Consider the following 17,705-nt stretch of genomic DNA (forward strand, 5'->3'; position numbering starts at 1 on the left):
ATTAATTCAATTGACATAATGACAGAATGCAACTGACTAATATAACATACATTTTGACTTGCACAGTCAAGTAAAGCACCAGATTATAGTTTTCAATTAGGTCAGTGAGGAGGCACAGGTTGTTGTAAGAGTCTTTCCCAAAATGTATAATTAGACTAATACGAGCCAACGACAAAGAGACCAAATAAGCAATCAATCAGAAATCTTTGCTGACATTTTCCCTGCTTCCCACTGGCAGTAAACATAGCAGTATAGCAACCCCCATTATACATCTATGCCACAAATGTATCTACAGATTCTGATTCTTGCACTTTCTTTATTTGTTCAGCAAAATGATATGTCAAATACCGTACCCGCCTTGCAAACATCCAAACTCTGCATGAATTTGCCTTCTACGTGAGCAGTCCTGGGTCCAAATACCATTTGAGATATTTAAAATCCGTTTAGCTTTTGCTGTAGTCTGCCTGGAGCGCAAGATAGGCGGGGTTTGCACTTTTGCGACAATTCTATTGGTTCCATTGCACCAGGCAAACTCAATCAAGCCCAGATAAAGTGATGGAAAGGATTTTGAATAGTATTTGAACCCAGGTCTGTATGTGAGTGAGCTGTGGAGTCTGACCCACTTGTTTTAAAGTGCTTGGTGAGTTCAGGTCTCATGATAGTAGATGAGAAAGGAACAAGGTTGGGCAACAACACAGTTGAGATTGTCATCACAGTATACAGCTGATGTGAGAAAAACCAATGTGACATGAGCTACAATATCCAGAGGGAGTCCGGGCAGGGAGGGACGGGGGCTTTTTATAACACAACATAGAAAGGTATGGGAAGTGAGTGACAGTGTTTGTCCCATCTCCTCTGTTTTCAGTCCAGGAATGACACAGTCAAGCACAGTGCTCCCCAACATGTTAGTGGGGAGGGGGTGGAGTCTGTCTATCCGAGGGGCGGTGAGGGCTGGCCTGCAGCACTCTGGGTAGTGGAGTCTTTTCTGAGGCCTGCCCGGAAGCACTCCGGGAAACGTCTCAGCCGGGCACCCAGCTCTGGTTGTTGTGGGCTTGCTGAGGTCCTGCCAGTCCACTCATGCCCACCCCCACCCCCACGCCCATCCCCATCCCGACCCCCTGGGCCAAGGAGCTGTCAAAGTTGAAGTCCATTTCCTCTCCGGAGTCCATGATATCGTGGAGGAGGATGGACTCCACGTCGCAGTCCAAGCTCCCGTGGAAGATATCCAGGTCCAAATCAGCTGGTAGTCTCTCGTGGGGGTGAGGCTGGTGGTATGAGCTACCATGGTAGCTGCCTCCTGTGCCACCTCCCACCATGCCCCGTTGGTGGTGGTACAGTCCACTGCCCATTCCTTGGTGTTGGGGGCTGGGGTAAGTGTTGTGGCAGGGGTGCGAGGGGTGGGGGCGGTGGCCAGGTGGCAGGAGTCTTGAGGCATCCCCAGCATGCCGGCCGGGTTGGGTGGCAGGGTGGTGGAAGCGGGGAGGTGGGCGTGGGACGGGGTGCTGTAAAGATAGGGGGCTTTGTGGCTGTAGGGCTGGAGGTGGCCACTGCTGATGCGTGGGGCCAGGGCTGGGGCTGGGGCTTGAGTCGGTGTGTGCGTTGTGTGGTTGCTGTGGTTCTGACTGAGGTTGTGGCCAAGATGAGGAGAGTTGTGGTTGTGGTTGGTCACAGGGTTGAGGTTACGACTCTGAGTACCGTTGTGGCCGTTGTGGCTGTGAGCCGAGTTGTGGTTTGTGTGGCTGCCATTGTGACTGTGTGCTGCATGTCCGTTGTGTCCGGAGTGATGGCTGTGATGGGTGGAGCTCACTCTGTTCATGGAGGGCCCCATCATGGGGTGGGCATCTCTCTCCTGGCCCAGTATTATGTCCTTGGCACAGTACTGCTGTGGAACTCCGGGGCCTCCTGTCAGCAGGCTCTGCAGGGCGTTGGTCCCTGAGTAGGCCCGCATGGTGCCGCCGAAGCTAGCAGGCTTATTCTCCTGGATGGTCTGCATGGGTGAGTGGTGGTGCAGCATGCCCATCCCAGCCTGGCTGTAGACCGCGCCGCAGTACGACCCCTGACCTTTAACCCCAGGGTTGTAATGATAGACCGGGGGAAGTTTGTGGCCTGCCGCTGGATGAGGATGATGATGGTGGTAGCCTTCCTCCAGGAGCCTCTCCTCCAGGCTGATCGCCCCCGTGAGATTAGCCAGCTGGGGCAATTGCTCCACGGGTGGACAGTGACCTCCCGCGGCCCCCATGGCCGGGGAACGGGCGCTGGATGAGGGGGAGGGGTAGAGGTGGGGCGAGGCCGAGCAGGAGAGCCCGCCTTCCTCTGACTCCTCCAGCTCGACCTCGGCCAGGATGGGCGAGAGGCGCCCGCTCAGGGTCGAAGTAGACGAACTAGCCCGGGAGTGGAGCTCCGTCCAGGCGTCAAACTCTCCTTCCACACCCCCAGCTCCCCCTATGTTGCCTGGGATAACCTTCCCCGGTGGGCTACCCTGCTCAGGGGAAGCCTGGAGCCCCACTTGAGCCCCAGAACCAATCCCCGGCCTGCCCACCCTCTTGCGGCTGACCCGGCCCTTGCTCTTCAGGTACTTGGTGCTGTTGTCCATGGAGACGGTTCGCCGGCGAGGGGCCTTGCCCATCTTGCCCCCCTCAGGGTTGAGCATCCACCAGGAGGACTTACCAGTGCCTTCGTTCTGCACCCGGATGAAGCGCGTGTGGAGGGACAGGTTGTGTCGGATGGAGTTCTGCAGACATAGATAGATATATATATATATAGAGAGAGAGGGGTGAGAGAGAGAGGGGGGGCAAGAGAGAGCGAGAGAGGGGTCGAGAGAGAGAGTGAGAGAGGGGGCGAGAGAGAGAGAGAGATTGATTTAGAGTGCACGTTACATTGTTCATCATATTATGTACGGTAAGCATTTTCACCGTTTAACACACTGGATCCCACCGCTGCCACCTAACGTCACACTTTAGCTCTGGGTGAGGACAGCGTGTGACTTTCAGGCCTACGAGTACTGGCCGCCTTTGTGCGTGTCCCAGAACTCCTCATCTGTAGACATCAGCTGAATCGAGTATGCATATGACCCCTTTTCATATGAAACAACTGTCTGTCGGAGAGGAAACTAGAGTGCCAGCGACTTTGACGACGTGCAACCTGCCAATCTGATCCCAAGCCTGCTGCTCCATACTGATGACTGTTTAAAGGTTTATCTCGCACACATTGATGCCACCGGGGAGTGTGTGGATTCCCCTTCCAAGAAGAGCTTCGCTGATCAATATTTACCTGACAGTTTGTGTTTATGCTTAAAGAGCCGTTCTACACTCACCATCCTGGGGCCACAATAGACTTGCTAGTACCTTGTTGGCCCTCTAAACTGTAGACACCAGGGCCCAGTTTGTCTTGAAGTTATCTGTCCGAATTTCAACTACCGGATATGATTAAATGCGTAGAGTCAATTAATAGTCCATTCTGTTTTTATCAATTTAATCCTATCCGATAGGCGAAATCCAGATAGATCAGTTTAGAAAAAAATGGGCCCATAAATCAATTGCCTGGTAGGTAGTCCACAGGGGTATACTACAAAGCCAGATAAATGAGTTAGCCAGCTAACTTTGATAAGCAACCCGATAATGACTACCCATTTCTGCGTCATTAAAGACATCAAAACTAAAATATGTGTTTCTGGTTGTCGAGTCAACTTAGACCATGTCCATTTCAAGGTTATCTTTCAAAAAATGTTTTACGCTTTTTTCAGAATGATTAGGTTAGCTGGCTAACTCATTGGTCATGCTTCGTGGTATACCCTTCAGTAGTCTACAAAGTGACCCAGTCTCTCTGTAACTCTCCTGCCCATTCCCCATCATGGCGTCTACAAACTAGCTACTTGTGCCTTTACCAAACAGTAGGACTCGTGAAAATCTATTCTTCACTCTGTAGTCTAAACTGGAGTGAGCCAGGCTCTTTGTACAATCTATCAGGTGAGAGTGCCAAAGATTGTCTGAACTGAAGACACTTCGTCCACTTTATCTCATGTGAAGTGGAGGGTATTCCTCCCCCCTTCCCTCCTTCCCTCTGTCTCTTTCCTCACCACTTCTTCTCCTCTGCCTGGTAGATGTAAACTAATCCCTGGTTCGATGTGCCTGGCTGGGGATTTGTGTTTGATGTGGCTGCCACTCTGGCCCAGCACCAACCATGTGGAGATGGATCGGGAGATTGAGCTAGGAGCTACCAGGGATAACGGATGGAGCCCACCAACCACCTCCTACCCACACAGACTCTCTCTATCGCCTTATTCTCATTCCGTCTCTCTATAACCGTCTCTTTCTCTCCACCTTATTCTCATTCAGTCTCTTTCTCTCCACCTTCTCCTCTCCCTCCCTCCCTCCCTCCCTCCCTCCCTCCCCTTTTAGCTCTCTCTTTTATCACCGTTCTCTATCTTTATAGCCTCCTCTTCTCTAAGCGGTCTGCAAACTTGTTGCTTCTCTCCTTTCTTTTCATCCTCTTTCCTCCCTCTCTCCGCGTCTCCTGTGTTTGTTAATATACTGCAGTCATTATTTACAGCTGAGAGAAAGATTTCACATTTTCTGTCCATTTCTATCCCCACATTTCTTTTTTGGAACACTCAAATTCAGTGACAAACTCTCAATAGATGACTCTGTTCATTCACTTTCTCATTCCAAAAACAATTTGTAGGTGTATTAGACGTTTTCTTCAAGGCCAAGTGAAGGCCAAGTGAACACTGATAAATATTGATTGACAATAGTTGTTCTGTTCTGCTTTTGCTGTAGGCGTTATTCTGAAACTTGAACGGCAAAATGAAACCAAAGCACCTAGTGTGGCTACGCCTTACATTGGCACTATTGTACTATATTCCATTGTTTCAGATTGAGGTACAACGTCCATTGTGTCGCACATAATTTGTATTCACGGGCGATTGGCACAGTCTGAGTATACACCAATCAAATTGTGGAGCACCAACTGAAAAGCGGCGACTGACTGAATGCAGGTGATCTGTGAATGCCTCCCTTCGGGTTGTCTCGCTGTGACACCTCGAGCATTGGGTAACCATGGCAACTGTTGGTAAACGTGCAGGAGAGGGAGTATATGATATTGTGGTGGGTAGAGCAGGGAGGCAGAGTAAGGGTAGTGGGGGGGGGGGGATGGGGAGATTGGGGAGATGGTTGTTTGATGCTGCAGCTCTCTCTCTAACTCAAAGCAGTGTTTCTTGCATCTGGGCCATGCCAGTCCGTCGGGGATGCCCGGTCGGAGGTTTGGGGCGGGCGACTACGTGCCTGCGCCGACTACTACCCTTTTCACACTACCGTGCCGACCGGAACTGTACTGTGTTGGCTCACATATTTTCTTTTCACATGGATCTTTTTGGCACAGTTCAAGCAACTATGGTGGATACCCAGCCAGCTCAAACAGCTTGGCTCAGCAAAGTTCGGTCCGGCTTGCTAGTGTAAACAAGGTATACCTGTCTCTCCCACACCAGAACATTACCTGTTCATCAGGTTAGATGACGGTTGATTGAAGGCCGAATGAAAATTAACCTCCTTCAATGGGACCAGACCGGTTGAAGCCGCTACCGCGTATGATCTCTGATCTGTTCCAAACGTAGCATGTAGGATCAAAAACAGTCCCCCACTATAGACTTGGGACAGGGATTTGAACATCATCCCCATGCCCTCTTTATCTGATGAATCCTGAATCCACCTGCTTAAGAGAGATTTAAGGGATTGGCTGTGTCCCAACTGGCTCCCTATGCTCTATATAATACACTACTTTTGACCAGGGGCCATAGGGCTCTGTTCAAAAGTGGAGCACTATATAGGGACTGCGGTGCCATTTGGGACACAGCCATTGCGTGGGTAAGTTGGCCATGGTGGCGTAGTCAGCTAGCTGTTTGCTTCCTGTCTGCTGGCCTTTCTGTTTTGTTTTCAAACCCGGGGTTTCTCAGTAGTAGTCATCCTGTTTGGGTGTGGGTTTAGGGACTGAGAATAGCCCTGCCAGGTTACAGGTGTCCCTCCCTGTGTTGGTGTAGCCTAGCCCTGGCCTCTCGCCCAATCTCGGCCTGAGTCAGGGGAAATATGGCCGGCCCATGCCCCACTCACAACCCGCCCCTAAAACAGGCAGTCGCAGGCAGCCGGTGCTAATCCCGCTCCATCCTGAGTAATCCCAGACAATCCCGAGCTAATCCTGGAGTTGATTCAGGGGCACTCCCAGCTGGGCGTCTCACACCATCCACTGTCAGGTCATCATGTGCACCGCGGGCAGTCCGGATACGGTATGATCCAATGGGAGGAGGAGGATGAGGGGGCAGACTACGGAGATTCCTTTTGTTAAGCAACCTGTCCATGTAAGACAATGAGAGGAAAGGCCATGATCTACAAGGCCATGTAAATACAACCACCCTTTCAATTTCCTATCTGACAGAGCTAAGCGGAATGCCTCACTCTGAGTTTGTCCTTGAGGGTGGTTTTTTCAATACTTCTCCCCACAGGCTTACAACAGAATAAAATTGAAAACATTATTCTCTATTAAATATTCATAAAATGTTTCTTCAGCCCCCTGGCTTTCAGGACCAGACAAATGAAAGGAAGCACACAGAAACACGCAATGACACGGTACACACATTCCAACCCTTGGTCCGGCAGCGATCTATTGAAATCAGGCCCATTGATACAATACATATTGTGGAAGGCCAAAATAATAAAGTGAAATAGAAAGCTAAGACACAAATGTATTGCCTGATCTGATCCGACTTAATTACACAGATTTGCTGTACATCAAAAGTTGTCAAATCAAACTTCTATGGACACGTATATATATCACAGTGGGTTTTTAAACAACAACAACGGGTTTTCAGTAGCCTTGCACTGTTATTTGTGAAAAGGGCATCTGTCCGATTTATAGAACAATTGTAGCCAGTGGAAGATTGTGAAGCACATATAAATATAATTACTAGAATGGTAAAGCCCCTCAGACCACATCAAGTTCACAGAACACTCATGGCTATATTCAATATGGCAATCGGTTCACCCTTCACATAAGTAACATTGACTTGAATGGGAATTGCCCTTTCTAGTAATTCTATTTCTATGGTGTGGCACTCCGATGGCCCCAGAGAGCCAATCGGCTTGAGATCAACTCTCATTAGAGCCCACGATCCTGATACCTGACTTACGTCTTCTTCATTCGCTCTGTACCAAGCCACTCTACCACAGCCTCTTTGCCCGCAGATTAAGTTTAAGACCCATTAACCCGCTCAAATCGGACACGTTCACTCTCTTTCCGACACAGGTGGCCTCAGAGCAGCAGAAAGGGATTTTTCCTTTTTCCAAGACTGGGGTACTTGTTCAAAGTCAATCCCATAGAGACTACAAGACTTCCTGTTTTGGATCGACCGAGCTTTTGTTCATGTTCCGAGAATGAACAAAAACAAAACGGGCCCTGGTCATGGTAAATAATTCTCTTTCAAACCCTTTAATTTGTCCCTCAGCGTTCTGGCCATTCACATTGATTCCTGCTCAGTCCGCCCTCCACACACCCACTGAGTTTGATTTTTGGAATCTGGAGTAGGCAGTTCAACTTGGAGAATCGATTCAACTTAATAGCCTTCAATGCTAAGGCTTGGCTTTAGACACATCAAGGTCTGCCTGTCTGTAGGAAGATATTCTATTGGACTATCCTTGTGAAGGTGATTATGGCTCCCTTTCCAATGCTCTTGCTCGAGGGTATCCCCGTGTGAGTTTGTGTGAGTAGGGTGACCGCGCTCAGTTGCCCAGCCTGGCGCAATGCCAATGTGTGTCCCCTGTGCCGCCACTCCCAGGGTAGCAATCTGCCATTAAGACTGTGGTGAGCGGGGTGGTGGGGCAATAGACCGTCTGGGTTGGCTTGACTGGCAAGGCGGGCAGCTGGGATAGAGGGGGGTAAGGGGGTGGGAATGTGGAGGTATAGTATGGAGCCCAGTGTGTGAGAACCCTCCGAGCCACACAATGGGCTGCCCTCAAAATGGGGCCCCTCTACCCCCCACATACTCACAAGAGGGGATAGAAGAAACAGGTCAAACTGTACAGGGCCCGTCTTGTGGAGAGAGGGTGTACTCATTCAAATAGAACCGAGTGACGAGCCCAAAGACAAGAGGGCTCGCATTGGAACGCCAAAAGAAACCACTCACCCGGTTCAAATAACTTAAAAGGGTTGGATGACTGGCATGTTCGTTCTGCAAAGACGAGCGTCTGTCTGGAAGCTGTTTACCGCCATTCGCCATGTACTCATCAATCCCATTTCATACAGAAAGCAGCCATTATGCTCCTCTGCTGTCTATGGGTATCTCTTCATAGCACACCATTCATTAGATAAGCACAAATCAAGGGGGACCAGGAGAGGCTCTGGCTGTGTTTATTGTGATGCCTGTTTGTGCCTCTGCAGAAGGGGGGGGTGGAGGCTCAAACACAAGCAGTTTTGTTCAGGCAAAGGAATGAGTTTTGTCAGCTAAGCCTGTCTCCAGGCTATTGATGGAAATTAGCACTGGCTAAATATTCGCTTCCCGTGATTGATGTCACAGCTCGGCTTGTCCCCCTTTGAAGGGAAATAAAGAATTTAGAGGCGCATAGATTAATGGGAATCGGGGGGTTGGTGCATTCAGCCTTCTCTGTCTGCAGGGGTGGGGTGGAGTGGAGGGATGGGAGGGCTTCAAGGGGACTGAAGGGCCTAATGGTAGATAAAATATGGCTCTATACGGAACAAAGCAGATACAGCACGCTATCCCAAGTGGCACAGGTACAGACAGGAACACAGATCTTGTTGCCTGCGAAGGAAGCCCAAAGTCAGACGATAATTCAAATCCCTTTAGAGGAGGAGAGCCTACTTTAAGGAGAGACAGATGGGCAGATGGACGAGCCTGATTTCTGGACTGCGCCCAAATTGGAACGATTCAAAAAACGAAGACCTCTTACTAGGAGTTGAGAAACTAACTTAGCCACCACATGCCACAGGGGCGGCTGGTAGCTTTACGGTTAAGAGCGTTGGGCCAGTAACCGAAAGGCCTATGTGAAAAATCTGGTGATGTGCCCTTGAGCAAGGCACTTAACCCTAATTGCTCCTATAAGTTGCTCTGGGGAAGATCATCGGATGAATGACAAAGAAAAAGTTGTCATGTATAATGCCATCCTCATTGCCATGGTCCAATGTATGTCCATAGTCACGGAACTATCAAGTAGGTCTAGTTGTGTAGTCACGGCAAGCCCTGTCAGAAACTTAGGCTAGGAACCAGGCTGAGCTTCATTGCAGACCATTGGCTAGTATCTGTACCTAAGACATAGCCTGGAGAACCTTTCCCATTAGAGCCTTACTAAGGCATGTTCCCCCTCTTACGACAATGCAAATCAATTTCTGAATTTCTATATCATCTCACACACCCCTCAGTGCCATTCCAAAGGGGAAAGAGGGAAAGTCAATTGAGAGTTTGAGCTGCCATGTGCCATGGTGCCCACAGTCAGGAAGTCTGTGGGGAGATGGTGTAATGGAATTGATGGGGGATTCCTGCTTGGCTGTGTTCTAATTGCAGCCAGTCCCTGGCAAATCACTGCCTGTATACTTCTATAAGCACCAAGGGGGATGGTTAGCGGTCGGGTGTGGAACTGTGGATCAAGGGCTGCACGAGCTTTGGCGGCTAAAAATAGCCGCTAACAGATTAGCAGACCATCTGAGACCAGGATAGGGGATCGGAAAATCCACCACGGCATGCCAGGGCGGTCTTGGCGGCTATCCAGTTGGTAGGCGTGAGGGGGACACGACATCTATGACACCCATGTGACGAAAGCCTCCGCCTAGGCTCGTAATCACGTCTGACGCCCACGCCAAACGTGGGTGAGACCTGAGCCAGGGAGGGCACAAGGTGGGCACGTGCAAGAGGGTATGGTTTTCCACAGGGGCTATGGGAGTTCGGCTTCGCTTTCCCCTGTGAAGGTTCACAAAACAGGTGTAGTGGTTGGGCCACCTGTGGGGCCTGCTCACAGCTCACACTTCCACTAAAGTCTTGGGATCCATCAGACGCACATTTTCCACAGGGCCTGCCATCATGCTGTCATGCACGTTTCTGGAGAGAGGCTTTTACAGCTTTTTGTTTGTATGTGTGTATGTGTGTGCGCGTGTGTGTGTGTGTGTGTGTGGTGTGTGTGTTTGAGTCAGGTCTTTTAACGGCCCACAGGCGGAGTGTGGATTTGATTATATTGAAACCACCCTCTGCCACAAAGAAACAGATGATGCAACAATGGAATCAATGCCGATGCGATTCTCTCCTCCTCTCACTCTACAACATAATCTCCTTCATAGTAATAATAATAATCTCATTTCCCGCATTCTAAAGGTCAGCACACACCTCTGATCAGACTTTAATAAACATAATTTCTCGGGGTTTCATTTCATATCAGCAGAGCAGGGAACTCATTCGGCAGCGGTTGCCTTATGGCACGCAAAATTCATAGAATAGTCCCCTTTTAATTGCTTGCAATTTCATAGCGCAGAGACTAATGATCATCGCAATCAGATGGAAGCGTCCAAAGATTCAGAAAGACACGCACGCCGACATGCACGTATGCATCTTAAGCAGGCAGGCACGCACACACAGTAGGGTATCCATCATGACTTGTGAGGTGCAGATGATGTGACCGAAACTCAGGCATGTCTACACGTATATCACATGCATCAGTCACGCAATAACACACAGCTTCTCCCTCACACGTTCATCTTCTCACGTGTACCGGCAAACAAAATAGACACATAGGCCTCGCACACACACTCTCTCACTCACACACACACACACACACACACACACAAAGAGCCTGGCACAGTGGGCACGCTCATTACCGCAATGCCAAGCTACTAGTTGCTAAGGAGACCTGTGGGAGAGGGAGGCTCCTTGTTGCCATAGCAGCCGGCCTGCTCCCTGCCAACTATCCCCCGAGGGAAAGGCAGCTAAGGAGAGAGGTGGGGGGGGGGGGGATGAAGTAGGGAGAGGTAGAGGGCACCCGTCTAATAGGGGAGAGGTGTTGGGGAACTTCATTAAACGCCCTGTGCAGCACACCAACCACTGCTCCTCCAACAATATACACCACATGCTATACACACTTATTCAGAGATGCAGAAAGCTACACCCACCTATGATGTACACCTACACATGACATTGAAAAAGGTAAGTGCATATTTGGAATCTTAGGTCAAGAGAAGGCAGCTACAGAAGGAACGAGGGAAAAGAGAACAAAGGAGGATCAAAGAGGGTCTTGAATTTTGGTGTGAATGGAGAACGTTGAGGGATCTTAACTATGGCGGCGTCTGTTAACCATGGAGCCATCTTGAGACATTCCTTTATGTAAACGAATTGTTACCGCCGTCTCTTTGAGCCAATATGGCCATCCAGTGACAGCCGCCGGGTGATTGGTTGAGCCTTCTGTGTGACATCACTCCGAGCCCATACCGAAACACAAAATAATGACGGCCAATGTCTCTCCCCTCGAATCTAAAACCAGTAGTAACCACCAACTTCACTGACCGTTATATCTAATATTCCCACACCCCAAAAACATTGCCGCCGAGGGGGGCTTGTTAGCTAGTCACCTCAGACGTTTTCTTATGAAACTAGCTAACATTAACTAGACTGCGTCCAGACTCGGGAGTTCACCGGGCACATAGACAGGTCACATATGCTTCAGGAGACAGCTGGTTAGATATGCTTCCACCATGGACAACAACAACTGGCTACTAGTTCGTTTTCACCTAAATATGTTAATCTCATAGTTAGTTTATCCACTGACCACTGCATTTAGGAGGATAGAGAAATTACTGAAATGTAGCTAGCTTGCTAGCTCGCCAACTAATCGTGGATTTCCTATTCTTTGATAGATTTGGGTCAACTTGCTCATATCAAGCAGCAGACAGTTTGTGCAAAGGTAAAAATAACAATTAGTGGACTCGTTTTTGTGAATGACAAGACAGTGAAACTAAAATAGATGGGTGAGTCTTCAATTTATTTCACAATTAATGAAGTTGGGTTTCCCAAGTTATTCAGTGCTTACTGCTTAGGCTGGCGACCAAGCTAAACAGACAGCTCTGCAGCGCATCTGTGTGACATCACACACCCAAGAAGGCTCAACCAATCACCCAACGCAACTCATGAACATGAATGAACTTTGCCTCCGGCTATCCCACGAAAGGAAATGTCCAGTGAGCCCATTCCATCCACTTCCTGGAAATTCAGTCCATGAGAATGAACAAACAATGAATGATTTCAACTTCACATACAGCTAAGCTGCATTTCCAACCATACAGCACAACGGCTCAATGGGAACCTACCACACAACATACTCAAGGAAACATACTATAGCAGCATTCCTTCACAAAAACAAAAGCCCATACTGTAGAGTAAGAGAGTGCTCATTCAGGACTTACTCATCCCTCAAGAGAGGCCTCCGAGATTGCTTAAACGGAGTACAGAGAGTGATATAGCGAAGTGATAATGCTGAGTTCATAGGTCAAGGTACCTTGCCTTTAACACTGAAGTGCATACACATACAGTAAGAGTGCCTTTCGTAGTGGAAAATGTATGAACCATGTTGCTTCCATGGAAATGAAATGGATTCTAGTTCTATGGTTGCTTGACCCTCAAGATTGGAAGTGCCAACCTACTGTATGAATGAGGAGCTTTATTGCCTAGTTTGATTCTCAATGGGGGGTGGCGGTGGTGAAGGGCACAGAACACCCTGTCCGCTGGGGTAACTTGTCTCACTGTCTAGACTAATGAGAGAAGGAGAGATACCCCTCTGAGTTAGGAGGAAAAGTGGAATGGGAGGGATTTCACCCCTCCTCCTCTGCCTTCTGCCTCCATTTCCCGAAACAAAAAGAGCCCAATTAAGTCAGTTTGAGTTAGGGTCTGGTGGTGTGTGTCTGTACATTTGTCTGTGTGTGTATGAGAGGAAAACAAGAGGGGGGGGGGGGGGGTCGTTCTCTCAATCTCTTACTCGCGTGGGAGAGAGAATGGGAGAGCAGCCAACCAGAGAGAGAGAGAGAGAGAGAGAGAGAGAAACGCACTACTCTACAACATAAGCAGGGAAAAACTTGCTCTCAGCTCCTCGACGGGAGACGCTGAAATATTAATCAGTATGCTCCGGTCACAGACTCCTCTCCTCTGAATGCAATCGCTTCAAACCCCTTCCCTCCCTAATGAGTGGCTATGAGTGGGTTCATGAATGGCTAATGGACACAGATGGGGGGTGGGGGGGCTGATGGCGGGATAGATAGCGATGGGGGGGGGGGGGAGTGCGGTATTGGTGGGGTAGGAGGGGGTGTAGAGACATGCCGTGACCTTTTAAGAGGCTCCTGAAAACTTCATTACGACTATCCCCACTACTCCTCTTCTTGTTCCCTCAATCTTTCTTTCTCCCTCTCCATTTCTCATTCTCTGTCTCTCCCTCTGTTTCCTTCCTCTCTCTGTCTCTCCCTGTTTCCTTCCTCTCTCTGTCTCTCCCTGTTTCCTTCCTTTCTCTGTCTCTCCATCTATGTCTCTCCACCGCTCTCTCATCCATCTACCTTGCGCTCTCCCTGTTGGTGCGTGCTGACTGATAACCCTCTTACCCACACAACCCCTCAGAGCTATACTGTACACTGAAGTTTCAGTTCTAGGGCTATTTAAGGGCACTACACCAAACTACACACTTATGCTTTAATGAATGCACACAGCGTTCATGTCAAAATGAACATACTGTACATGCAGGCAAACGTATAAATAACCTACCAACATTAAAACTGCAATAGTCTGGGCCTCCCGGGTGGCGTAGTTGTCTAGGGCACTGCATCGCAGCTGTGCCACCAGAGACTCTGGGTTCGCGCTCAGGCTCTGTCGCAGCCGGCCGCGACCGGGAGGTCCGTGGGGTGATGCACAATTGGCCTAGCGTTGTCCGGGTGAGGCCGGTAGGGATATCCTTGTCTCATCGCGCTCCTAGCGACTCCTGTGGCGGGCAGTGCGCGCTAACCAAGGTCGCCATGTGCACTGTATTTCCTCCGACACATTGGTGCGGCTGGCTTCCGGGTTGGATGCACGCTGTGTTAAGAAGCAGTGCGGCTTGGTTGGGTTGTGTTTCGAAGGACGCGTGGCTTTCGACCTTCGTCTCCAAGCCCGGGAGTTGTAGCGATGAGACAAGATAGTTAACTACTAACAATTGAATACCACGAAAAGGGGGTACATTTTTTTTTTTAAATGCAACTGCAGTAGTCTGAATGTTGTCTCCAAAACCCTTACATAGAAATGCCTCATATAGAATGTAAACATAGAAATGTTTCATATAGAATGTATCAGCTGTAGGGCTGTAAAGAAAACCACACAGGCCAGACAGTAGTAGCCCGAGAATATCTGAAAGTGATGCAGTGTTACTTCAAGAGAGTCTCTCAGTAGAAAACCAATGCACTATTTCGGCCTTGTTGATTGGATTCGTAAAACCAAATGTGTAATAGATTTGGGATATACCCCCACATTGAAGACACGGGTCGCTGAGAAGTTTATGCACAAGTTTATGCACAATCCCCGATTCATTGAGAGGAGACAAAATACATGGAAAAGGTAAAGCAAAAGGGAAAACATTTCAATTCAGTGGATTTTCGAGGCAACTTATTGACTGTGAACCGTGCAGGAACGTTTTGAAAGTAGGACCACTTCAACTACTATTGGAACCTTAACTCACCCTAGCATTCTCCTCAACTCAAAGTGTACGAGACACAATCGGCAGCACCTGAATGTATCACCTTTTTTGTTTGTGAAGTCGAGAGGGGATTAGTGAGCAGAAGAATGAGAAATGTGGGTTACTTCGTCTTCCCAGGACCCTCTGTTACCATAGAGGCCATGTCTGGATTAGGAGCGGCTGGAGCTGCCAGCGTGCTGACGCAGATGCACACACTCCCCTGCTTAATCCACTCGATAATTGGAGGAGTGGGCTCCTATTGGGCCTATGACCTAATTCTTGACCTAACCTCTCCCTCTCGGCTGCAGTTATGGCTGGGCGGGCCTACCGGATTACAGTTCGAGCGGGGAAATGAGACCTGGTTCATAAGGGGTGTATAAGTCTATGTCAGATTGTATGGGGCTGTATGAGACTGTACGGATGAATGGGGTCATGCTGCACGGGGACGTATGGTCTATCTATGGGTCTGGGTAGGGACGTATGGTCTATCTATGGGTCTGGGTAGGGACGTGCGGTCTATCTATGGGTCTGGGTAGGGACGTACGGTCTATCTATGGGTCTGGGTAGGGACGTACGGTCTATCTATGGGTCTGGGTAGGGACGTACGGTCTATCTATGGGTCTGGGTAGGGACGTGCGGTCTATCTATGGGTCTGGGTAGGGACGTATGGTCTATTTATGGGTCTGGGTATGGGTCTATCTATGGGTCTGGATAGGGACGTATGGTCTATTTATGGGTCTGGGTCTATCTATCTATGGGTCTGGGTAGGGACGTACGGTCTATCTATGGGTCTGGGTAGGGACGTACGGTCTATCTATGGGTCTGGGTAAAGATGCATGGGATTGCACGAGGCAGGCCGGATTAGGGCAGGAAAATGAGACCTGGTTCACAGGAGGTGTACTGGGCTGTATGGGCTTATGCTGCACTGAGACATATGAATGGGGCTGTGCAGGGTTGTAAGGGGATGTAGTAGGATGTATGGGGTCGTACTGCCCGAGGGCATACGGGGCTGTGTAAGGGAGTGTGGCAGGGTGACCGCATAGGCCAATGGGGATTATAGAGTCAGACTACAGTCATACACGGGTCGCTATAAAGCATACAGGATATATATTGTATTGCCTCCTCTACAGAGGGATGAAAGCACCATTATGTCTATTAGTACTGTTGAATGTGCATGTATGTGTGTGTGTGTGTGTGTGTGTGTGTGTGTGTGTCGCCGCTTCTCCGAGAAGGGGCCTGCAGAGTTTCCGCCTGAGTGGTACTGTCAGTGGGTATCACTCAGCCTGGCTGTGTGGCAAGACGTGTGGATCATTAGCAGAGACGGAGAGAGAGAGAGAAGGAGTGGAACGCAGGAGAGAAAGAAGGCAGAGAGAGACTGAGTTGGGCAGCGCGTCTTAATGTCCGTCTTGAGAGCATTATACATGGCGCTGCACTCTCCTCTCAGTCACGCAATCACCCCACCGTAAAAGCAGAGACTCAGCCCCCCCCCCCTTATCTCCTCTGTCACTCTCTCCCTCCCCCTCCACCCCCCCTTCCCCACTCTTATTCACTCTCACCACATCTCTTTCCTCCTCGTTCACACCGTTCATTCACTTCATCTTCATTATCTCTTTGAATCTCTCCCTTGCTCCAAATCTATCGCTCCCACTTTCTCCTGATTGCTTGCACGTCATTTTTTTTCTTCCCTCGTTCCAATCTCCCCATGTTCTCCAACCCTGTAGCCTTCGCGTTCATTTCCTCTCTTTCCCTCTCTCCATCAGTGTCACTTGCCTGCACTCTGGTCCATGGCGCTACGTAGCTACTGCTCTATGTCTTCAAAAACATGCGTAGACACAGACCGACACACGGACACACACGCACGCACACACATACACACACATCTCTACTACACACTCTTTCATTCCTGAACTGTTTTCCCAATGTTCTCCTTCCTTCGCTCTGGGGCTATGCCCAGTGCAGAGATGCCCAACGCTAAATGTTGAAAACAACATGGATGACCTTTACTAGGATAATGGTAAACATTTGCCTGTATCCTTCTACATAGTTGGGTCGTGTTCATTAGGTACCAAAAGGAAGAAAATAGACAGGTAACAGGAAACAGGTAAGGACGACATGGAGTTCTACAACAAGAAACACTCATTTACGTTTTCTGTTGCAAAATGTTTGGAAACATTTTCCGTAGCATGTCATAATGAACACTACCCGGGATTCATACAAGCACGGCACCAATTGTCCCCCATGCAATGGTGGCTTGCTTGCTTAGCAGGTTGAATAATTTCTTAGCGGACATCTGTTGGTGGTAGTGTTAGCATTTTAACACCCAAACAGATGATGAGATGCTGCATTTGTCCCTATGAAACATTTGCGAGACCGGCACAGAGCTGCCTAGCGTAGCCCAGCATTAGCCCCGCTAACACGGGAGCATAGTGAGGCTAAGTGATGCAATCTGGCCTGATGCCAATAGTGTTCTGAAACAGACTCAAGCCTCAGATGACATGCAGACAGAAAATGAGACGCATGTACGCCCACTCGCTGCTTGGGGAACCACGTGACTGCACAGGTGCAAATGGGGCTGAGTGGATAGAGGACAGAGAGTTTCGTCAAGTAGGCTACAAGACTGAACAGTGTATTTGAGGGATGGGACAAAGATGGAATGATAAGAGTGGCTAGCGACGGAGTGTGAAAAGGTGGCTAGCTGAAGCAGCCTAGACGCCTCATGTACAAAAGACAGGCAATCACATTGAGACTGCACACACTCCCCTCCAAACATACACACACACACACACACACACACACACATCTGTCATCACTGCAAGCTTTCAACCATGTTTCAGCTGTCAATCCCCCCCTCACTTCCCCTCTCTTGCCCGAGAGTGCCGGCATCTGATCAACCCCCTTTCCCCATTCTCTTGTCAGCGTGTCACTCAGGCCTTTTAGGTCCCACCTTCCCACCTTCGAGTTCATCCCACCAGCCACCATCCTAGC

General features: G+C 49.3%; 1 protein-coding gene across 1 annotated transcript in view; it reads right to left on the bottom strand.

Annotated features, from left to right (window-relative positions):
* Positions 1-1,019: 1,019 nt before the first annotated feature.
* LOC135519653 (forkhead box protein O6-like) overlaps positions 1,020-17,705 on the bottom strand; it is a 37,314-nt gene continuing 20,628 nt past the window's right edge. The window contains 2 exon segments of the mRNA XM_064944893.1: positions 1,020-1,322; positions 1,325-2,731. Of these exon segments, the coding sequence (XP_064800965.1) occupies positions 1,020-1,322; positions 1,325-2,731 (1,710 nt within the window).

Source organism: Oncorhynchus masou, chromosome 29 (assembly GCF_036934945.1).
Source record: "Oncorhynchus masou masou isolate Uvic2021 chromosome 29, UVic_Omas_1.1, whole genome shotgun sequence".
Lineage (NCBI taxonomy): Eukaryota > Metazoa > Chordata > Actinopteri > Salmoniformes > Salmonidae > Oncorhynchus > Oncorhynchus masou.